Source organism: Chrysemys picta, chromosome 1 (genome assembly GCF_011386835.1).
Source record: "Chrysemys picta bellii isolate R12L10 chromosome 1, ASM1138683v2, whole genome shotgun sequence".
In the NCBI taxonomy this organism is placed as follows: Eukaryota; Metazoa; Chordata; order Testudines; family Emydidae; genus Chrysemys; species Chrysemys picta.
In genome coordinates this window covers 138949330-138974124 of record NC_088791.1, presented here as the reverse complement: position 1 = coordinate 138974124, position 24795 = coordinate 138949330, and the positions used below count along the sequence as shown (strand labels likewise).

At 42.9% G+C, this 24795-nt stretch overlaps 1 protein-coding gene across 1 annotated transcript; it reads right to left on the bottom strand.

Annotated features, from left to right (window-relative positions):
- Positions 1 to 208: 208 nt before the first annotated feature.
- On the bottom strand, positions 209 to 24548 carry LOC101937741 (C-type lectin domain family 12 member B-like). The gene is made up of 7 exons (XM_065571831.1): positions 24450 to 24548; positions 20834 to 20988; positions 17264 to 17359; positions 16384 to 16527; positions 14916 to 15070; positions 3698 to 3813; positions 209 to 2369 (listed from the first exon to the last, which is right to left on the bottom strand). The coding sequence occupies exons 2-7, from the start codon at positions 20922 to 20924 to the stop codon at positions 2231 to 2233; spliced, it is 741 nt and encodes a 246-aa protein (XP_065427903.1). The 5' UTR covers positions 20925 to 20988; positions 24450 to 24548; the 3' UTR covers positions 209 to 2230.
- Between the last annotated feature and the right edge of the window lie 247 nt (positions 24549 to 24795).

Here is a 24795-nt window from a genome sequence, read left to right as displayed (position 1 = left end):
CCCCAAGTCTTTTTCAGAGTCACTGCTTCTGAGGACAAAGTCCTCCATCCTGTAAGTATGGCCTACAGCAGGGGTAGGCAACCTATGGCACGCGTGCCGAAGGTGGCACGCGAGCTGATTTTCAGTGGCACTCGCACTGCAAGGGTCCTGGCCACTGGTCCGGGGGGCTCTGCATTTTAATTTAATTTTAAATGAAGGCTCTTAAACATTTTAAAGACCTTATTTACTTTACATACAACAATAGTTTAGTTATATATTATAGACTTATAGAAAGAGACCTTCTAAAAACATTAAAATGTATTACTGGCACACGAAACCTTACATTACAGTGGATAAATGAAGACTCGGCACCCCACTTCTAAAAGGTTGCTGACCCCTGACCTACAGTCTTTGTTTCTAGACAGATAACTTTACAGTTAGCAATATTAAAACATATTGTTATCTTGTGCCCTGTTTACCAAGCAATCCAGTTCTCATGACCTATGACAGTGAGTTCTGGAGGTTTTTTGTACATGGTATTAAGAGTGATTTAAATATGTCCTACAATATTATTAGGTATACAATAGAGAACAACTCTGTAAAAGTAAAGTAGATCAATTTCTGCATCCCCATTCCCCCATGAAATGGTTAATGGGATGGAATGATTCACTTATGAAGAAAGATTAAAAGAGCTACCTATGCATAACTGGCTAAGTAATAACTTTTTAGTGATACTGCCACTGTAGCAGGGTGGTCACCCCGCTCCTGCCTGGAGGAGCTTAAAACAGCCCTGGGAGAGGGCTGTGGCTGGAAAGAAAAGGAGCTAGGGTGATTGGAGAAGCAGGCACAGCTGGGCCCACGCCCCAAACAGACCACAGCTGGCCCTTATAAAAGGGGCTGTGAGCCAGGCACTCAGACAGAGTCTCATCTAGCTGTGGAGGAAGATGGGCCTGGCTGCTGGGGAAGCTGAGCTAAATACCTGAGGTGGAGCAAGGCTGGGGAGCACCAGCCTGGAAACCCCCCAGGCTGCAGGCCTAGGGGAAGGCCAAATAAGTACTGGAATTGCAAGGGTAGGTAGAGATAGCAGGTCCAAACCCTCCTTGCCAGTGATGAGTGGCAATCATACTGCAGTCTGCCAAAGTAAATGGGGGCTAGATGGAGACTGGCAGTAGTCAAGACTGAGGCAAGGTGGGGATGGGGGTTTTCTGGGGAGGGGAGACCTACTGAGACTGTGGGGGTACTGCAAGGGGCAGAACCCCAGGGGAAAGGGGCGCTAGGGTCTGGGAGGGACATGGGGGTCTGGCAAGGTGAGACAGGGGCCTGAAGAGGGCACTCCAAGGCTGTGAAAGAGCTAATTCCCCTCAGTGTGGTAAGTCTCCCCCCATTACAGCCACCTTAAGTAAGTATGTGATGCATGAAAACATCAGAGAGGCAGAGGGATTTGGTTAGGGTTGCTGGCGAATGTAACTAGTGTGTGATAAAACTGTAGAAAAAATAAATGTTTAGGCTGGCGATCCAGCAATGTTTTGTAGAAGTAAGATCAATGAGAATGCAGAAGACTATTCTTAATGGAAGTGGTTGAAACCTGTAGTAGCCAAAGCTCTGAGAACAGAGGCATCATTTCAGGAAAACTCTGGAGGGAGCAAAACGTGTATCGGCATATAGAGCAGTCTGTCTCAAATAGCACTATGAATTAGGGAAAAAAACAGACAATTTTTGCTTTCCTAATTATTACATCGAAAATCTTGGGGTGGGCGCGACTGAAAGACAAGGGGGCAAGCAACCCCAGGTTGGGGGAAGACAACTGAAAGCCTTTTCCCCATAGCAAATGATGCCCAATCTGAGAAATGGGCAATAGTGAGCTATCATACACTGAGCTTCCAGGAGATGGACAAGCTGAAACCCTATAAGTCTTTGCAATATCTAAATTCAGTAGCTTTATTTTTTCTCTGGCATTGCCTATGTCAATCTAGCACATTTTTGTACATTTCAGAACTGGATTGGCAGACTTTATGCATTCTCTAGGGGGTCATATGGCCTCCACTATGTGTGTAGATTTAGGCATATGACTTTTGTAAAAGCATCTTAAAACAGTGAAAATGAAGATGCTGATTATCTCACTAAACCCCTATTTAAATCCCCACTTGGAAACTTTGCAGAACCAAAAATCTCACAACACAATACAGAGCTTCTTCCCACTGCTAATAAATAAACATTTCATACTGATCAACCATGATAATCTGATAAACTACTACTGATTGTCTGTTAGCCTCAGCTGGATGGGTGCCTTCTCACAGATCCAAAGACTGTTCTCATTACAGCCTTTTGAGGCATAAATATACTTCTTCCGCAGAAATGCACAGGACTTAGCCTCATTGTAAACAAAGATCCTAGAAAAGAAACACTTTTGTTATATTATGCCATATTTTTGTTACATATATAGCTATTATCAGACAGGGATATCTTCACGAGAGCTGGGAGATGTAATTTCCAACTATGAGCAGACAAACGTGCACTAGCTCTGATCTAACTAGTGCCTAAAAATCGCAATGTGGGAGCAGCAGCACAGGTGGCAGGAAGGGCTAGATTCCTGAGTACATACCTATGTTTCAGGTAGGATTGTACTTGGGGTAACAAGCCTGTTCTGTATCAATCATGCTAGCTGAATCAGTGCTAGCTTATATAGACAGAACTGTGCAAGCTCAGTCAGAGTTAGCACAGGTATGTCTACCCCAGTTGAAAATTATACCTCCAGCTCAAGTGTAGACATACCCTCTTGAACACACATTTCTTCAAACCACTGAAAAGCTTTACCCAGTGCTGTGCCCTGATCCCCTATGATGATAGACCTGACTTTGCCATGCTCATATCCCCACTGGTTCCCTAAGTGGTGAGAGAACCCAAGGATGGGATCTCAGATGGGTCATCCACAGGGCACTGGAGAGCACTAAGTCCTGTGACATTGGATCCAAACCTCCACAGTGTTCCTAGGCACAGCCTAAAAGCAGTGCGAGACTGGGCCCAAGGAATCCGCCTCAGGTTGCCTGGATAGCAGCACACAGCACTCATCCGACAGGCACCAAGAGCATCCTCCACAGCACTCCCCTCTTTACTGACAGGGGCGGCTCTATGTTTTTTGCCACCCCAAGCACGGCAGGCAGGCGGCTTTCGGCGGTCCACTTGCCGGCGGTCCACTGTTCACGCAGATTCGGCGGCATGCCTGCGGGAGGTCTGCCGGTGCTGCGCCATTGGCATCCCCGCCACCGAATTGCCGCCGAAGCCGCTGGACCGACGGACCTCCCGCAGGCGCACTGCCCAAAGCCACCTGCCTGCCACCCTCACAGCCACCGGCAGGCCGCCCCCCATGGCTTGCCGCCACAGGCACATGCTTGCTGCACTGGTGCCTAGAGCCGGCCCTGCCCTACTGACTGGTGCCAGGGAAAGTGACAGACTGGGAGAGATTTTGCAGCTGCTCAGCGAAGTGCCTATATTTTTTTCTCCCAATGGCAGCTTGCGAAGAGGAATGTGGGAGGGTTTGGCAGCTGGGAGCAAGGCTGGACAGGATTGCAAGTTTCTTGTCATTGGTGAGGGGACATTGTGGGATAGTTTAGTTAATTAGTGGGTCTAACTGGTGGTACCTTCCCATGCCTAAATATGGACATAGTCCAACTTCAGATACTCATTGATGAAAATCTTGACCCAATTTATTAAAACTTACCCCTTTTCTGATGTAGAAAGAGCTGTGGTGTCCTCCCAAAACCAGCCATCTCTTTCAGTTTTACGTGATAATCCAATCCAGTACATTTCTTTAATAAAATATTGACCTATGTAATCCTATGAGGAAATGAGGACAACTTTTAATAAAAGACAAAACCCCAGTTCATGTAGTTCATAAGTTTGTAGGTTCAATAACACAGGTGGAAGTCATTGAAAGAAGATAAGTGCCATAGAATGGGGTGTTTTCCTCATCATGAGACCTGGGAGCGAGCCCTGTTTTCTGGGCTTGCAGGACCATTCAAGTGCTGTAGGAAAAACTTAAGAGACACCGTTTTGAAATATGATGGATTCTGACTTGTCTGAACAGAAAAACTCTGATTAGCTGGGGAAAGGGACAGGCAATGCTAGGTAATATAACTATATATAGTGACTTTTTGTATTTTCATAAAACAGAAATTAGATTCCCCCTCATCCACCTGCCTCCTTAACCTGGCCAGTGTAGGAAAGATTGATTTTAGTTATGAATTTATAAAGTTATTTCATACAAAGTTTTTGGACTTTTGTTTAATATTTACATAAGATGTGACTTTTGGACAAGAGTTGGGAAAAAAATCACTATCCCACCCAAGAGTAACTCACATACTATGAATTTGATCCAAAACCCTTCTGAGACTTTGGATCAGGCCCTTCACCCATTGAACCAATTCCCTGAGAAAGAAAACAGGCTTTGTACCATACCCTAAAAACCAGTGGAAGATGAATAGGAAGCCAGTGCATTTCTTAGGGTATGTTTACACTGGAAACTTCAAAGCACTGCCACGGGAATGCTTTGAAGCACGAGTGCTCCCAGCGCTCCTGGTAATCGACCTCAGACTTGCTGCGCTCTGGCGTGTGATTTTTTCACCCCCCTGAGCCAGCAAATTAGAGCGCTATAAAATGTAAGTGTAGACAAGCACTTAGAGAACTGTTGTATGTGCTGTGTTGAACACTATCCAACTGTTCAAAATAGGTGAAAGATGAAAGCCAGGTTTCTCCAGACTTGGGTATTTGCCATCACCTCAATGTGTATCTTCTTATTCCTAAAAGATCTTCTAACTTGACTAGTTGAGGAGCTGTAATCAGATGACACAATCATCCATTTCCATGGCAATTGCAGAGATGTGAATTTAAGGTGCTTACTATTTTACTTCCTCAGTTGACATTTCCATTCACACTTTATTCCTCCTACATCTTTTCATTCTCTTTTTTCTACTGCCTCAAGTGTCTTGCTTAGCCAGCCTAAAGAACTCTAATCTTAGGGCACATCTTCACTAGCAATGTTAAAGCGCTGGTTGTGGCAGAGCTTTCATGTGGCTGTGTAGTCGGACCACCAGTGCTCTCTCCCAGCTATAAAACCACACCTCCCCGAGGGGGAATGGCTCCCAGCGCCATTTTTTTCATACCCCTGAGCAAGAAAGTTGCAGCGCTGTAAAGTGCCAGTGTAGACAAGCCCTTAGTCTTTGCTATGACCAGTTTGAAAAGTTGAAAATGATATTGAAGCAACCTGCTTCCAGGGGAATTTTTGCCTCCTACAGTCTGGTGAGAGGGAAATCAGAGCAACCCCTCCTGGTGCATTTTCAGAGGAACCAGACCAAGCAGTGCTGACTAGGGTCATGCGACACACATGTTGTGATTGTGATCTTCAATACTTGAACCTCAACCCAAAACCAGAAGCCATTATTTTCTCTCTTCCGCTGTTCATGTCTCTTCCCTTTTTGGGTATGTCTGTCATGTCTTTTAAGAAAAGACAGAATCAGAATTTAACAACAAAATGAGATTGCTGAGATCTCACATCTAAAATCGATTTCCTTCGTCCGTCCGTCCCCCCAAAAAAGGATATTGAAAGCTACTTAATATATTTCCCATTTATAAAATACTCACTAGGGAAGGAGGAGTAACAGTGTTTGTTAAAATGAAACTTATTTGATGTTTTTATGTGCATATCATGACAGATGTGTCAATTTCCTGCAATACCCTTGAAAATCCTTGTTGAATAATGTTTAAGTGTATTTGGAATCCTTTGTATTTAAAACCCAAGTATTATTGTGAAATAGTATGTAATTTCTCTAGGAGACAGATGTAGCCAATGTAAAGCTTGTGAAGTGTTATGAGTTTCAAAGAACTATACTGAACAGTGGGGCAGACAAGAATGAACTTTTGGGAAAAACATAGTTAAATGGGACTCTCAAGCTGGAGGTGAATGCAAAGTTACCCTCCTCTATTTATGATAAAACAAAGCCTTTTGAAGCTATGCACTGTGGAGAGACTCATTATCTGCTGATTACCTGTTCCCAGAAATCTCACAATCAAAGCTCTAACTTTGTATAAAGGAAATACTAAATTTGTCATGAGTATGCTTATTCTGAGTTGAAGCAGTTGTGAACAGAAAATCACCTTCGTAGGGTCTGAGGGACTGATCATCTACCAGAGCCCTTGGAGTTGGAAGGTGATCTCTGTAAGCTTATTAACTTTTATGGTTTTAATGTTTTCTCTGCAATGCTTTCACCTTCAGAATAAATGTGCTTGCTTAGAAAGGTCTGTGTGGTAAACTGTGGGCAATTACGCTGTTCATATCCTCTAGAGAGAAAGCTAGGTACAGAAGCTGGCTATTTTGGCCATCTGGCTTGCTGGGGGCTATCATAATGTAGGCGGGGGACTATGCCACCTGGAAATTTCCGAGTCAGCAGGGAGAGAGATGTTTGTCTCCATCCAAGAGAGGTGATGTCTGAGAAACCAGCAGCCTGGAGTGGATGCCCTCACTTACTACAGTAGGGGAATATAGGTGCATTACCTTGAACTGTGACATATATTGTGGAAAAAGTAGCATATATAATGCATAAGTTCCAACAGCAGTGAAAGCAATTACCGTAGAAGAAAAAGCATAGAGCAAAATCTCATAATCTTTTTAGGAAAGGAATAGTGAAAAAAGAGACAGGGGAAAATGAGTTATGAACAGCTGAAGAAAAATCAGCTGATTGATCTGTATAAAGAAAGGCATGTGAACACAGAGGACCACACAGCTAGTTGACATGCTGTACTTTAATAACTAGAAGAGGAAGGTGTTCCTCGTCTGAAGAGAACATAAAGACCACTGGCAGAGGGTTCGGCAGGTGGGGAAAATCTTGGAGCTGACTCCATGGAGGGATGCCAGAAAGAAGTTGACAAAAGCAGGAGCCATGTTCCATACAGTTAGCATCTTTTTTTGCGAACGGGGCTGCTAACAGGGAGTTTCACAAGGGAGTTCTCCAGGTGAAGGAGGAGCAAATACAGCACCCTTGGGGTAAGTGACTGTCTGTAGTGTGTGTTTGTTTGGGTTTGGGGGTTACTTGCTGTGTGCTGAGCTTGTGTTTGTCAGTCTGTTCGTTTGGTTGGTTGGTTGAAGGACCGTGTGCTGTGGCTGGCAGTTGGAAGCTGTGAGCTTCAAAGGGAGGTCTGAAAGCTAGAAGCCTCTGGTAATTGGTTGGGCCTTAATCAGTGGGTGGGGCATTCACACAGGCCAGGGCTTTATAAAGCAGAGCACAAGCGACCAGGGAGCTTTTGCGAACAGGGGCTGCCAACAGGGAGTTTCGCAAGGGGAGTGGGAAGGGTGTGGGGGTCCCTTTATTCCCCTTAAAACCTATAAACCAAACTACATTCAAAACTTCTTGCTTAAATAACCCTTTCATTAATTAGGAGACAATGCAGGCAGAAGCCCAGCTGCAGAGTGGGGGCTATCCAGTTTATTGCACTGAGTGCAGCATGTATGACTACCTGCCCTGTGGGCTGGTGGCGTATGTGTGCATTCGGTGCAAGGAGCTCCTGGCCCTCAGAGACCACGTACAGACTTTGGAGGCCAGGGTAGCAGAACTGGAGGAGCTAAGAGAGGCAGAGAGGTATGTTGATGAGGCTTTCTGGGACACTGTAGAATTGTTCCACCTCCGGTCAGACAGCCCCTGCGCTGTTGAGGAGGATGAAAGGCCCAGGGAAGCAGAGCAGTCAACAGGAGCAGAGGGAAACCTTCCCATAGTTGGGACCCTCCTTCCAGATGGTGCTGGGGTTGCCTCTCGCACTGAGGTTATCTCTTTGAGGGAGGGAACTCCAGTTGCTAGGAAAAGGCAGGTGTTAGTAATGGGAGATTCAATCATTAGAAACATAGATAGCTGGTTTGTGATGACCGGGAGAACTGTATGGTGACTTGCCTGCCTGGTGCGAAGGTTGCGGATCTCTCGAGGCATCTAGACAGACTTATGTGTAGTGCTGGGGAGGAGCCGGTGGTCGTGGTACATGTAGGTACCAACGACATAGGGAAGGGTAGGAGAGATGTCCTGGAGGCGAAATTTAGGCTGCTAGGAAAGAGACCGAAATCCAGGACCTCTATGGTGGCATTCTCAGAAATGCTCCCAGTTCCACGTGCAGGGCCAGGTAGGCAGGCAGAGCTTCAGAGTCTCAATGTGTGGATGAGACGATGGTGTAGAGAGGAGGGATTTACATTCATTAGGCACTGGGGAAACTTTTGGGATCGGGGGAGCCTATACAGGAGAGATGGGCTCCACCTAAACCAAAGTGAAACCAGACTGCTGGCACTAAACATTTAAATAGTTGTAGAGCAGTTTTTAAACTAGGAGATGGGGGAAAGCCGACTGCTGCAGAGGAGCATGTGGATTGGACAGAGACTTCTCTTAGGGGAGAGTCTAATGATAGAGAATCTCCAGGTTATAGTCAGGAGCAGAGGATGGAAGAGGATAATGTAAGGGCCAGCTCAGATGATAAACGTTCACATAAAAAAGAATCTGACACATCAGAAAAGGGCAGACAAATAAACAGTGACAAGTTTTTAAAGTGTTTGTACACAAATGCTAGAAGTCTAAATAATAAGATGGGTGAACTAGAGTGCCTTGTGATAAAGGAGGATATTGATATAATAGGCATCACAGAAACCTGGTGGACTGAGAGCAATCAATGGGACACAATCATTCCGGGATACAAAATGTATCGGAAGGACAGAACAGGTTGTGCGGGGGGAGGAGTGGCACTATATGTGAAAGAAAATGTAGAATCAAATGAAGTAAAAATCTTAAGTGAATCCACATGTTCCATAGAATCTCTATGGATAGAAATTTCATGCTCTAATAAGAATATAACATTAGGGATCTATTATAGACCACCTGATCAGGACAGTGATAGTGATGATGAAATGCTAAGGGAAATTAGAGAGGCTATCAAAATTAAGAACTCCATAATAGTGGGGGATTTCAATTATCCCCATATTGACTGGGAACATTTCACTTCAGGACGAAATGCAGAGACAAAATTTCTCGATACTTTAAATAACTGCTTCATGGAACAGCTGGTACGGGAACCCACAAGGAGAGAGGCAACTCTAGATTTAGTCCTGAGTGGAGTGCAGGAGCTGGTCCAAGAGGTAACTATAACAGGACCGCTTGGAAATAGTGACCATAATACAATAGCATTCAACATCCCTGTGGTGGGAAGAACATCTCAACAGCCCAACACTGTGGCATTTAATTTCAAAAGGGGAAATTATGCAAAAATGAAGGGGTTAGTTAAACAGAAGTTAAAAAGTACAGTGACTAAAGTGAAATCCCTGCAAGCTGCATGGGCGCTTTTTAAAGACACCATAATAGAGGCCCAACTTCAATGTAACCCCCAAATTAAGAAATACAGTAAAAGAACTAAAAAAGAGCCACCGTGTCTTAACAACCATGTAAAAGAAGCAGTGAGAGATAAGAAGACTTCCTTTAAAAAGTGGAAGTCAAATCCTAGTGAGGCAAATAGAAAGGAGCATAAACATTGCCAAATTAAGTCCAAGAATGTAATAAGAAAAGCCAAAGAGGAGTTTGAAGAACGGCTAGCCGAAAACTCCAAAGGTAATAACAAAATGTTTTTTAAGTACATCAGAAGCAGGAAGCCTGCTAAACAACCAGTGGGGCCCCTTGATGATCGAGATACAAAAGGAGCACGTAAAGACGATAAAGTCATTGCGGAGAACTAAATGGATTCTTTGCTTCAGTCTTCACGGCTGAGGATGTTAGGGAGATTCCCAAACCTGAGACGGCTTTTGTAGGTGACAAAACTGAGGAACTGTCACAGATTGAAGTGTCACTAGAGGAGGTTTTGGAATTAATTGATAAACTTAACAAGTCACCGGGACCAGATGGCATTCACCCAAGAGTTCTGAAAGAACTCAAATGTGAAGTTGCGGAACTATTAACTAAGGTTTGTAACCTGTCCCTTAAATCGGCTCCTGTACCCAATGACTGGAAGTTAGCTAATGTAACACCAATATTTTAAAAGGGCTCTAGAGGTGATCCCAGCAATTACAGACCGGTAAGTCTAACGTCGGTACCGGGCACATTAGTCGAAACAATAGTTAAGAATAAAATTGTCAGACACATAGAAAAACATAAACTGTTGAGCAATAGTCAACATGGTTTCTGTAAAGGGCAATCGTGTCTTACTAATCTATTAGAGTTCTTTGAAGGGGTCAACAAACATGTGGACAAGGGGATCCAGTGGACATAGTGTACTTAGATTTCCAGAAAGCCTTTGACAAGGTCCCTCACCAAAGGCTCTGATGTAAATTAAGCTGCCATGGGATAAAAGGGAAAGTCCTTTCATGGATTGAGAACTGGTTAAAAGACAGGGAACAAAGGGTAGGAATAAATGGTAAATTCTCAGAATGGAGAGGGGTAACTAGTGGTGTTCCCCAAGGGTCAGTCCTCGGACCAATCCTATTCAACTTATTCATAAATGATCTGGAGAAAGGGGTAAACAGTGAGGTGGCAAAGTTTGCAGATGATACTAAACTGCTCAAAATAGTTAAAACCAAAGCAGACTGTGACGAACTTCAAAAAGATCTCACAAAACTAACTGATTGGGCAACAAAATGGCAAATGAAATTTCATGTGGAGAAATGTAAAGTAATGCACATTGGAAAAAATAACCCCAACTATACAATATGATGTGGGTTAATTTAGCTACAAGAAGTCAGGAAAAAGATCTTGGAGTCATTGTGGATAGTTCTCTGAAGATGTCCACGCAGTGTACAGAGGCGGTCAAAAAAAGCAAACAGGATGTTAGGAATCATTAAAAAGGGGATAGAGAATAAGACTGAGAATATATTATTGCCCTTATATAAATTGATGGTATGCCCACATCTTGAATGTTGCGTACAGATGTGGTCTCCTCATTTCAAAAAAGTTATACGGGCACTAGAAAAGGGTCAGAAAAGGGCAACTAAAATGATTAGGGGTTTGGAGAGGGTCCCATATGAGGAGAGATTAAAGAGGTTAGGACTCTTCAGCTTGGAAAAGAGGAAACTAAGGGGGGATATGATAGAGGTATATAAAATCATGAGTGATGTGGAGAAAGTGGATAAGGAAAAGTTATTTACTTATTCCCATAATACAAGAACTAGGAGTCACCAAATGAAATTAATAGGCAGCAGGTTTAAAACAAATACAAGGAAGTTCTTCTTCACGCAGCGCACAGTCAACTTGTGGAACTCCTTACCTGAGGAGGTTGTGAAGGCTAGGACTATAACAGCGTTTAAAAGAGAACTGGATAAATTCATGGTGGTTAAGTCCATTAATGGCTATTAGCCAGGATGGATAAGGAATGGTGTCCCTAGCCTCTGTTTGTCAGAGGATGGAGATGGATGGCAGGAGAGAGATCACTTGATCATTGCCTGTTAGGTCCACTCCTCTGGGGCACCTGGCATTGGCCACTGTCAGTAGACAGGATACTGGGCTAGATGGACCTTTGGTCTGACCCGGTATGGCCGTTCTTATGTTCTTATATCACTGCATCTGGGATTGAGGACAGGTCCACAGGTGGATCAGGGCAGGATACAGTTGGAGAGGGACTGACTGCATCTGAAGATCCAATAGCTTAAAGATCAGGAGCAAGAGATAGCAGACTAGGAGTAACAGCACTAACATGAGAGAGAAGAGAAGGGAAAGGAGTGTCAATCTCAGCGCGAGATGGAGAAACTGCACCATCAGAACTGTAGTAATCTAAGTGAAGCTAGACCTCAGATACCTGTCCCAGGGCAGTCAGAGATTCCAAACTACTTCCTCTCTTTATGGAGGGGATGACATGGCTGTGTCTCTAATTGTTTTTGAAATGGGGCAGGGGCACTGGCAAACCAGGAGCCAGATCTTGCCAAGGCTTTAGGCCTCAGCCAGTGTACTGACTAAGTCATTGCTGGAAACCAGTCTGTTTCACCTGTGTGTTAGTATGGTTAATATGCATATTGGATTTATATCAATGCTTTTAGTGTTTAGATTTTATGAAATGCTTGTACATTGCTGCAGGCATTAATCTCACTTGTAATATCTTTATCACATGCTATAAGGTAATATTTAAGTTTTGCTTTATACCTGTAACAAATGTTTCCTCTGAAAGTGTGACCCAGCAGCAGGATTTGTCTCATGCTCATCAAGAAGTCCATGAAAACTAAATGGGCCATTGGGGGACATCATAATAAACGACCTGGTTAATTGCCCCTTCACACTCATGAAGAGGCTACTTGTAAAAGGGCCTGTCCCATCAGCTTGCATTCTGGAGAAGAAAATAATGAGAACTGGCAAGAAATTTTTTAAAGTCTTTGCTGTTTGGACTCTTACAGGGCTGGAGCTATGAAACAGAGGCAGAGATCCCCAGGGTCAACCTGAGGATGCCCTAGAAGACAGAGCTGACATTTCTACAACTCTGCCAGCTTTTGCAAATCATAGACTGTAACTCATTTGTGTATATCTGCTTTAACTTTGTGAATAACTCTCATATTTCTTAGCCAATCAATCTTTAGTTCATTTATCATAGGATTGACTACAATTATCATCTTTGTTGTAAGATATAAAGTGCCGTGCACGTGGGGTAAATAACTGGTCCTTGGGACTGGGAGAGACAGCTTTATACTCCAGGGAAATGAGAGAGGTAATTCTAGCTGGGAAGGAAGGGGAATTTCTTCCCACAGTCTGTGACTGTCTGATGACTTGTGAAAATGTAAAGGACCTTATGAGAGAAGGAATTCTGCTCTCCTTGACTCAGGTTCTGGGAAACAAAACCCCCGCCCTCAGTGGGGTATGGGATCAAGATTCCTCCTTCTCTCTCTAGAGAAGCTGAGGTTAGGCCAACAGAGTCCCTGGGTTTTGACCCACTGGGGAGGTGGAGCAGAGAAAGGAATTTGGCTATGGTGGAGGTTTGAAGAATCTCCGTTGCCTGACCCCTTTGCTGGTAAATGCAGAACATGATTGAGAACCACTTCATAGGGAGGCATCCCTTCCTTATTTCTCCCTTTGGTCCAAAAAATTGCTGCTTGCAAAATTTCCAAGGGGGATGTGGAATTTCAACCCATCATTGGGACAGCCAACCCCTTGGTGGATAAAGGAAACCCACACCCTCCCTAGAAACCAGGTTGCAGGTGGGAGTGGACAGACCAGGTCTCAAGTTTACACCTAAAGCTTTTGATGTAAGAAGGGAAAGAAGGGGAGAAAAATTATACAGGATGTTTGTCAAATTACTCTGTATGATAATAAAGGGAGGAAGGGAGACATGACGCTGTATGGAATTTTAAAGGATGTATGGTGGCTTGATAGCACAATGTTTATTATCTGAAGAGTTGAAATGGGAAATTATGAAAGATCATAATGAAGAAACCATAGGAGGAATTAACCTGCTCTGGGAAATACGTCCATGGGTTCTACTAGCACCCTTGTTACACCCAGTTCTTTAGGACGGATACATGGCAGATATGGCAATTCCCTGCAATGACCTTGAAAAAAATTATTGAATGAAGTTTAAGTGTAGATGGAGTACATTGTACTGAAAATTCAAAATTCATTTATAAATGTGGGATTGTACGTAATGTCTCTAGGGAACAGACATAGCTAATGTCTTGGAAAGTGTTGAGCTTCAAAGGACTATTTTCAACAATGTGCCAGACAAGAATGAACTTTTGGGACAAACAGAGTTAGGTGGGAATCTCTAGGTGGAGGTGAATGCAAATTTACTCCCCTCTGATTGTGCAAAAGCCCAGCCTTTTGAAGCTACACCCTGAGGAGAGAACCATTGTCTACTGATTACCTGCTCCCAGAAATCTGAAGATGAAGGCCCTACAGTGATAAAGGAAAGACGAACATTTTGTCGAGTGCACTTGTTCTGAGTGAAAGCTGTTACAAACAGAAAACCGCCTTGGTGTGGTCTGAAGAACAGCTCACCTAATTGAACCCTTGTTGGAGTTGGGAGTGATCGCTGGTAAACTTATTAGCATGCATGTAGGTTCTTTTAATATGTACTCTCTGTAATGCTTTCACCTTAAGAAAAAATTTGCTTCCTTGGAGTGTATGGTAACTTACAACTATGGGCAGTTATGCTGTTTATAGCCTCTGGAGAAAAAGGAAAGTGCAGATCCTGGCCATTTAGGACATCTACATTGCTGGGGGATATCACAGTGTATGTAGGGAACTGTGCAGCCTGAAAATACCCCAGATAAAATGGAGAGAGAGGCAAGTCTCCACCCTTGCTGCTCCATGCTGTGGAAATGCTGGTGCAATTGCCCTCAACTGTCTCACATGTAATGAATGTGAGATGGGCATTTCTTGTTTGGGCAGATCAAATAAGTAAAGCCAAGCTCCAAGCAACAAAAGCACATATTGCTGTTATCGGGAAAGGGGGGGAAATACTTTAAAATGACAGTATCCAGCAACCACAAACCAAGCCTCTTAACATTGTAAGACTCTTAATGGGACTGGCTCTGCACACCTGGCTTGCAACTTTAAAACCTCTCCTCTACATCCCTCTACCAGCCAGGAGAGCAGGACAACTGTTTTCCTTAGAGCACTGGTCAATCCTCTGCCTTAAATTATCCCCAAGGGGAGTAAAAATCCTTTGTGGAAGACTCAATGCTCATAACTATGCTGTGATTCAAGAGAGTCACATAAACTGTGTTTATTTTTAATGTGCTGTGACTGGCAATAAAATTTTAATATCAGTAACCCTTGTTATACAATGATGTCTTTGGAATTATGCTAATTTACATGGATCTGGCCTACTGTACAGAGTCTGCGGGTATTGAATAGCTGGAGATACACTAGCCAAAACATATTTTCTGTTTTGTGGAGACTTCTGAAAGTTACACAGAAATATAAAAGGAAACTAGGCTGGGCTGGGGAACATACCAGCTTCTCCTTGTCTTTTATCATGAGAAGGGTGGAATTTTGTGAGGCACAGAAGGTCCGACTCCCCTCCCATGTCTTCTTCCCTGAAGAAATATAGTAACAGGTGTCTCCTCCCATTCGTTGCCAGTTTGTGGGGCAGAGTGTACAACTCATTTCTGAAGAAAAGAGAAAAATCATCATTTTGTTTTTAATCCCACGCTGTGATGTGGAGAAAATGAGGGCTACAGGCATTGTCTTGGAATGGCAAGGTAATCAAAGAGTTGTGATGCCTAATTCTCCATGACTCCAAATACTGAGATTTTACTCAGTCTTCAGTGAGTCAAAGTTCCATTGAGTTCAAAAGAAATTTGACTAAGTAAAAACAAAGCAAAAAGTGTCAACGCTGAACTCATTTGGACATTGTCAGACATTGCCTACCCCATGTTGATACTTTGGATGGAGGTTAACTGGACCATGGAATAGTCTCCCAAGGAAATGGCAGAAGTCTGATTGCTTGAAGAACTGTCTGGCATTGGTAAATATACTGTACTAACAATCTTGAATTGGCCAGAGGACAGGGATCCAGAGAATGTACAAAATATTGGCCACCGGCAACATGTGGTGCCCACCAATAATTTTTGTGGTTTTATGAGTCGTGTGGAAAAAAATCAGACACTTTTTCAATCTGATTTCTCCCTGCACAACAGTTTTGTGAGATGGGGGTTATTTCCCATTATTGCCAATCACCCTGCTCAGATTTTCTCCAACCAGTAAGATTTGGATAATAGATCCCTTTTCAAAAGTTCCAAAGTAAGTTACTTTTTTCCCATCTCCCTGGGGCTGATGCCCTGCTTCACAATCAAAGACCCTAAGATCTTTCCTGTTTATTCTACCCATTTTCTGATTCACCTAACTCACCCTTCGTTAAGGTTCCATGTTGAATTTGCCTTAGAAGACCATTAGTATTGCCCCTTAATTAGTCAGAGGAGTCTATTCTGAGAAATATGAGGCACTCCTACCTCCCAAAGGACTGAGCATGGTGCCCCTTCCACACTCCAACACACTTCACTTCTTTCTGCTGTGCCCTTACCCCTGATCCCAGAGACTGAATGGGAGTGGAATCCTGATTTACCACATTGAATACTATAAGGGTACTATCCCCACCTGACATCTATTTCATATTCTGTGTAATAAATGGGTTAATCTCACTCTAGTTCTTGGTGGTTTGTTATCACCATCATGAGAGGCTCTAATTATCTATCTTGTAAGCAATTTCATCAGAGAGAATAAAAATCTAAAGTGTCCTGGAAACAGAATTCCCTTACACCTCATTTCTCTCCTTAATCCCTGTTTACTCAGCAATGGTTTTACTGAGCTCAGGATTAGCGTGAGATGCTGTGTGTGAGGGGACTATTGCATTGCATTGCCCTGTGTTATTACTCATCCTGGGACAAAGGATTAAGTCTGGGTGTATTACAACTTTGTTTACCATTATTTTTATTCTTCACTTCCCCTTCCAGACACAAACTCTCTGTTATTTCTTGCAGCCTGCTTGAGAAATTTGTTTGCAGCGCTTTCTCCTTCTCTTTGAGTTTTACATTTTCTTCCTGGCAGATGTTGGTAACCTGGAAAACTGAAATTCACACAAACATTTTCTAGCATGATTTTGGGATGGAAAGGAGCTTTTTTTTTGCATTAGGCTCACTGGCTGTCCATACTCCATTTTGTTCTTTTCTGAACAGTTACTTTTAAATGCTGCTCGGATTATTAAATACAAGTGTTAATTATCAGGGTGACTACAGCTTTTCTATAATTGTTCTGAATAAATAATAAAATATAATTGTTGCTTTCAATTATTGGTCATTCCATTGACTTGATTTCTTTTCATCCTTATTTTACAGAAATATCAGATAATGATGAACTCAGGGGTCAAATGTAATTTTTCTGTTTTTTTTTTAAATGAGGTGGCCTGTTCATGGGACATGGGCCCTTCCACCTTTCCATCTTGAATTTGTATCCAGAGCAGGTCACTAGTATCCAAAAGTGATGCAGATTAGCGAGAAATGAGATACTGGAAGTCAGTCCTATTCCCACTGGGACAGATTACTGCAGCTGACACAAACAGGCCTCCCTTTTTGCAGTTTAATAAGAGAGGTCCAGGCATGAATGAGCTATTGAGATTGTCACTTGTAGTAGTGATACCACTGGAGCATGGCCAAGGTAATGTATAGTAATGAGTGAGGCGGACCCTGTCTGTGTTGTACCAGCTCTATGGCTAAATCAAGAACTTCAACCTATAGGGGATGGATATCAAACTGGCATCTTTCACCATCATTAAATTCACCAAATAAATATGTATTGTTACTTACACACAACCCCCAGGGCTAGCAGTCCTACCAATAATGCCAGACACAATGTGAGCAAAGTCAGGGCAGCCAGACGCCATGGGAATGAAGTAAGGAGACCTGAGAGAAACCAAAAATGAACTCAGTAACTGCAAGAGGCAGATTCTGAAAATTCCATATTTTGCTTCTATTGTTTTTCTTCTTTTCCTCACCCACTCACAAGGACACTGAGTCATGTGCTGATAGTGCAGACTCTGGTACAGGATGATAAGAAGTCTGCGTGGAGGGGACTGCAGCTACACAAGGTGCCTAAAACATCCCTTCCACTGCAGGGAGTTGCAACTGCTCAAAACAGACACCAGACTGGGGTCACCCCCACTGCAATCTGTCTGCAGAGCTCCCATGGAGCCCAAAGTAGAGATTAAAGCTGGAAGCATTACCTGCCCTCCCAGGGGTGAATTCTTCTCAGGCCATAGCAACAGCCTTTGCTGATGAAGGGACTTGTAATGTGCCATGTCTGTACATGTGGGGTGAATCAAACCCACTGCACATTATTCCACAACAGTTCAGACTTGGTGTTGTTTTTTTCTATTTTCTCCTTATTAGGCAACACCATGCCTTGAAGGAGAAAGTAGTTAAGGACATTGAGGTCAATGGTAATAGGGACAAAATACAACTTGGTTTTACAGAAAATAGATTGTGCCAAACCATCCTGATCTCCTGCTTTGAGAAGGTAACAGATCTTTTAGACAAAGGAACCGCAGTAGATCTAATTTACCTCGATTTCAGTAAGGCATTTGATACGGTTGCACATGGGGAATTATTAGCTAAATTGGAAAAGATGGGGATCAATATGAAAGATGGATAAGGAACTGGTTAAAGGGGAGACTACAACAGGTCATACTGAAAGGTGAACTGTCAGGCTCGAGGGAGGTTACTAGCGGAGGTCCTCAGGGATCGGTTTTGGGACCAATCTTATTTAATCTTTTTATTACTGGCCTTGGCACAAAAAGTGGGAATGTGCTAATAAAGTTTGTGGATGACACAAAGCTGGGAAGTATTGCAAATAGAGAGGACTGGTATATCATACAGGAAGATCTGGATGACCTTGTAAACTGGAGTAATAGTAATAGGATGAAATTTAATAGTGAAAAGTGCAAGGTCATGCATTTAGGGATTAATAACAAGAAGTTTTGTTATAAACTGGGGACACATCAGTTGGAAGTAACAGATGAAGAGAAGGACCTCGGAGTATTGGTTGATCACAGGATGACTATGAGTCACCAATGTGGTATGTCCGTGAAAAAAGCTAATGCGGTCTTGGGATGCATCAGGTGAGGTATTTCCAGTAGAGATAAGGAGGTGTTAGTACCATTATATAAGGCACTGGTGAGACCTCATCTGGAATACTGTGTGCAGTTCTGGTCTCCCATGTTTAAGAAGGATGAATTCAAACTGGAACAGGTACAGAGAAGGGCTACTAGGATGATCCGAGGAATGGAAAACCTTTCTTATGAAAGGAGACTCAAAGAGCTTGGCTTGTTTAGCCTAACTAAAAGAAGGCTGAGGGGAGATATGATTGCTCTCTATAAATATATCAAAGGGATAAATACCAGGGAGGGAGAGGAATTATTTAAGCTCAGCACCAATGTGGACACAAGAAGAAATTGATATAAACTGGCCATCAGGAAGTTTAGACTTGAAATTAGATGAAGGTTTCTAACCATCAGAAGAGTGAAGTTCTGGAACAGTCTTCCAAGGGGAGCAGTGGGGGTTTGATACAGGAGTGGGTGGGTGAGATTCTGTGGCCTGCGTTGTGCAGGAGGCCAGACTAGACGATCATAATGGCCCCTTATGACCTTAAAGTCTAAAGTCTATAATACTAAGGAAACGAGATGTCCACCATTCCAGCACTGGTATCTCCTCCAACCAATAGCCATTTACTGCCTTCTCTTCCAGCAATGACAGGTCCTTTCCCACCATCAGCTTACCTCCCTTTTCTCTAAAATTATCCTCCATCCCTCGTCAACCATCATCCAGTCCCCCTTAAATGTTTTTTTGTTTTTTATTGTTTCACAATCTTTTTAATGGAAAATATTTTGAGAATCCAAGTTTAGACAGAAAGGATGAAAAGAGTGAGCAAAGGGGTTGAAAATGAAAGCTGAATTTCCTAAAAAATAATAAAATGGTGAGGAGAAAGAATTAGACATGTATAGGAGAAAGAATATCGTCTGCTGTGACAGTAGCGAGGGTAAAATTACCAGGGCTATTGATCCTCATGCTTCAAGGCATAACAAGGCATAAATAATGATCAGCTTCCCTGAGCTCTGGTGATCCCCAACTGCTCCAATGGCCATTAATGGTCACTAGCAACTGGAACAAGTTGGAGCAGCCTTCTGACTGCTCTAATTGATACCAGAGGACTGGACTGAAGCTCAGGATCAGGAAGAACACAAAGGTGGCTTAAAGCTACTCAGCGCATTCCGCTCCGGAATCATGCTGTGTGCTCCTCTACCTCAGCCAGGAATCAGGGCCTGTAACACACTGATGCCGTCTGGTGATCGCTACTTTCATAGAGATGGCAAAACTGCTAAATACTCTGACATTAATTTGAATGTAAAGATGAAAAAACCTTCCACCTTCACTACTGAGCTACAGCCCCAAGCTGGGGCCTGAAGGCAAAAAAAGGAAGTGGTTTTTGGTTTCAATCATTCCAGGATTGCTGAATGCAAATGCTGCTGCAGGTGCTCTGTGCTCAAATTGTTCAGGGGGCCACAGCAAACCAATGTCCTGACTTGTGAGTGTTTTGCTTAAATAATCTCCTATTCATTGTTTCAGGAAAAGGCTCCATGAATTGGGTTTTTTTCTTCCACTTACTAATGTCGCCTTGGACTTTTTAAAAAAATGCATCTTTGACTCTTTAAAGTGTTTCCCTCCTCTCTGGCTGTGTTCACTCCCTCACATGGAGCCAGCACAAACACTCTGCTCCAGAAAAGTGGGTTATAATTTGTCACCAAATGTTACAATTTACAAGAAGCAACCTGGAGCAGGTCAAACATGAATGCAAACAAAAATCTTCACTTCCCCACAGACCAGAGTTTGACAACAGTAAAATCCTAATCTAGGATGCATCATGCCATGGATGATTTTGCAAAAATGATTATGAACTGATGGCACAGTATCTTCTCTAGACTGTCCAACTCTGCTCTAGAGCCTGATCCCACACAAACACTTACTACCTGGCATACTGCTCACTCATCTGGGTAATCCATCAAAGTCACTAGGACTATTCATGGCGGTAAGTACTGCTCTCAGCAGTTAGTGTTTGCAGGATTGGGTCCCTACATAATAAAATCTTCAGGGGACAGACAGCATCTCCCGCCCATGCTTTGAACAGAAATGTGCCTGCTTCTGCCCTTCTGTTAATTAATAATGACAATAAAACAGGACAAATTCACCACTGGTGTAACTCTACTGAGAAGTGTGGAGTTAGAGAAGCGAATTTGGTCCATTCTGCCTAAGCCTAGGTTGAGAGCACTTCCCAGCCCAGCTAATTTTAGCACAATAACGAAAAAAGCCCAATAGAGATTGTACCTTTTTCCTCAGGAGTGGGAGGCTTTGGAATATTTTCCAGTGCATAAGATTTATTAAATTCCAGATCCGCATATGTAATTTCCTCTGTCATAGCTGGTGAAGAGGGAAGCTTATATTCCGAGCCAAAAAGTTATAGCACGTTTCAGGTTCTGCAGCTGTTGAGCGAGGAACAAGATCTGTTGTTTTAGAGAGGGCTCCTTTTTAATGCATTGTCAGATACAAATAAGGCAACCTGGTTATCGGAGCAGAGTGGCCCAGAACTTCCTCTGAAAGGACGTTACAAAGGAGAAATGTTCCCTTTGAAGTGAGGAATTGTTCCCTTCCCTTTCTTCCTCTGCCTCCCGTCTCGCCCATCTGCCCTCCACTTATTTCTCTTTGCAACGTCTGTCGAAAACACAGCCCTGTCTGTGTAAATTCTTTGGGTTGATTTTTAAAGAGGCAACTTGTTTCTGGAGAACTGCAGGTTCAGGATTCACATGCAGGGGTGAATATATGATTTTCACAGCATCATGGGCATATTCTGTTGTTACCAGCTGCATGCCATAGAGCAGGGTTACGCAACCTATGGCACACAAGCTGATTTTCAGTGGCACTCACACGTCCCGGGTCCTGGCCACTGGTCCGGGGGGCTCTGCATTTTAATTTAATTTTAAATTAAGCTTCTTAAACATTTTAAAAACCTTATATAGTTTACATACAACAATAGTTTAGTTATATATTACAGACTTATAGAAAGGAAACCTCCTACAAATGTTAAAATGTATTACTGGCACGTGAAACTTTAAATTAGAGAGAATAAATGAAGACTCGGCACAGCACTTCTGAAAGGTTGCCAACCCCTGAGCTAGATCCTCAGCTGGTATAGAATGGCATAGCTTCAACTTCGGTTTAAGCCAGCTTTCTCTCCCTCCCCCCCATTTTCTACTGCCAGTGAGGCACAAAGAAGCTGGTGAGGTGAAGTAAGGTTCTGGTCCTCAGGGCCTAGCTGTCCATTTGGCAAATTCTTCTTAAGCTTTATTGTCATACTGTATCTCAAAAATGGCAAGGTTTCAAAATGTGTTCTGATGGTCTTGCAGATCACCAACTTCTATTGGTATTTTTGAATGCTGGTAGTAAATGCTGGCATGATGTTCCTGTGTGAATCTGGAAAATCAAAATGTTCCCTTGTCATGTTATAGCCATGTACGCTCTGATGCATGGAGCTACAGTTCCTTCCCCTGCAAAGTCTGGCTTTATAACAACTTCAATGAATGACATTAAGTGAGGACTTAATTGCATGCTCTAAATGGATTGAAGGTTTACACATTTCCTCAGAACTGTTATTGCATGTTATTGAAGCCTTCCTCATCCTATTCTAACACTTGTAGGGCATGAGTAAAACACATCAACAAACCTATGTAGAGTGGCAGGCCTAAACTAGTAGGGATACTGAGAACAGGACTGAGACAAGCAAAATTGGTGGTGGTGGTGGGGAAATTGCATGGGCCCTTAATCTGTCTCTGTCCAGCACTACCAACCACAATATTAATCTGTTTTTGTCTAAGCTGATCCATCTTGGGAGACAACTGGAACAACTATACAGTAGCATGAGACTGTTTTCATATATTCAGGGGCAGATCCTTATATAAAATTGGTATAACTCTTTTGATTTCAATGAGCTATGCTGCTTTACACCAGGTGAGAATATGGCCCTCCTTCATCTCTAGGTCACTGGTTCTTCTACATCTCCAGGTTGTTAACTCCCATCTGGAGGCCCCTCAGGGGCCTATCTGAAATAAGTGGGTGAATTCCAGTCTTGCTCTGAGAAGGATGGTGTTTACATCACAAAAATCACTACCAGATAAGTATTAATTGGCTTCACCCAATGTCTCAGCAGAGAGATGAAAACTGAAATAGACCATAGCATGGGCCTCTGTCTCCCTTAGAGGTCCTTGGGGTCAAGGATGAGGTTAGCATTAGCAGGGGGATGGGACTGTGTGCATATGGGTGTTGGGCCCGGGAAGGCAGCTTGTATTACTGCCCTCTGGGTTGTAGATATTCTCAAAACAGAGGACATCAGCCTCCAGGGCTATTAGTTCGGCAAGTTCCAACAGCACTTTAGAAAATAACACAAACTTAGTTGCTTGTTCTCAGTGGTCAGGACTCATTAGACACTCTCAGCCGCAGATGGAAAACCACAACAGAAAAGATGAGAAATATAAGAGACACTCAGCGCTGACATCATTCACACTTGGTTGTCAAACCTGCCCCATCAACTGTATGCAAAGCAGCAGCGATGGTATCTGGGAAGTACATGAACTACAACAGAGGGCTGCTGTACCTCTCTAGCTTTTGTGGGTCTTTCCTGTATTACTCAACCCATAGCCAATGGTGTGGTTGCCACCATATAACAGCATCAAGCACTTTTGCAGTATCAATAAGGAGAACTATTTGAAACTTTTTGAAATCTTGATGCAAGATGTCAAAAGCATTGTGTGGAACATTCTGTACAAATGTGCTGACTTTTCACCCACTCTCTTGAGGATTTGAATACACACACAGCAAGACATGCCTGAAACGTAAGGAGGGAACTGGGTGTAATTTCTTGTATACTATTCTCTCCAGAATCCTCACTAGGACTCAGGAACAACCAGAGAAGAGGCTGTCCTTCTCAGGATTTGAACTGAGCACAGCGCAGGCTGGGGCAGGTCTCTGGGAGTGAGGTAGTGATTGCACCGTGGATACCTATACACTGCAGTCATGACCGACAGAGCTCACAGTTTACGGACCTTGCTATTGAGCTTCAGTGCTTCAATTTATGGAGTTTTCAATGATCTGTGACCCATTTATTATCTTTCTTCTCTGCCTGTGTAACATTTTCTGTCTGTGGTGATGAGGGACAGGAGGGGGAAGGAAATATAACTCTTTTGTGAATATGCTTTATGAGTTCTGAGCTTGGAAAATCTCTTAATGTTCCCTTTTATTTCACAGTGTGATCAGAGCTACACAACAACCTTACGGGTTCTCTGGAGTCACCTAAAAGCATAGTTAAGCACTTGAACAGGTTACCTAGGGAGGCTGTGGAATTTTCTTTAGTGATGATACTTTTGACACCACTGCATGACATTCTTATTCTCACAAAATTCTGCAACATCATTGTATTTTTTGCATCTCAGGAAGGATGAAATGTAATTATATCACGTACTGAAGGGACAATAAGAGACAACAACATTGCCTATTGAAAGGAAGTCGTTTGGGAAGTTTGGATGCAACAACATCACAATGCTTCAAATGCCACAGGTAAATTTGGGGCTCTTTAATTTTCTTGCAGAGAACACGAAAGCCAGGATTAACTGATAGAAAATGGGAATAGAGTGAAAAACGAGATTCCTTATGAATGGAAGCCACAGGGTACTGCTTTATCAGGGTGTAATGATGCCTATATATGATTTTGAAAGTTCTGCTTTGGCCACAGGAAAGTGTTGTTTTTGACAAAAAGAGACTCCGGAAAGGTAGGAAAGTAATTGTATAACGACCTAGTGACAATTCTGTTGGTGACATATGAGCCAGAATGAATCCAAATTAGCACCATTCACTGGAGCTGGAATTCTGCAAAATTGTAAGTCTCAATACTTACACATAACCAACAGGGCTATTAGCCCTATGAAGAGCACCAAGCACACCGTCAGCAAAGTCAGGGCAACTGGACGCCACACGGGGGAAGGAGCAGGGAGCCCTGAGAGAATCCAATAATAGTTTCAGTGATGAAAATAAGTGAAGTGACATCTCTTTTTTAATTGCTCTTTTAAAATATATTGTTTTTCTTCACTCACACATGTTTTTAACAACTGAATATTCTGAGATTCTCGGGTCAAGCATAAAGTGAACAGAGGAGAAAGAAGAGATCTTGAGAAGCAGAAATAGCTGATTCATAAGAGTGGATTTTTATGTGTTGAGATACTTTTATGATGAACCCAGCTCTG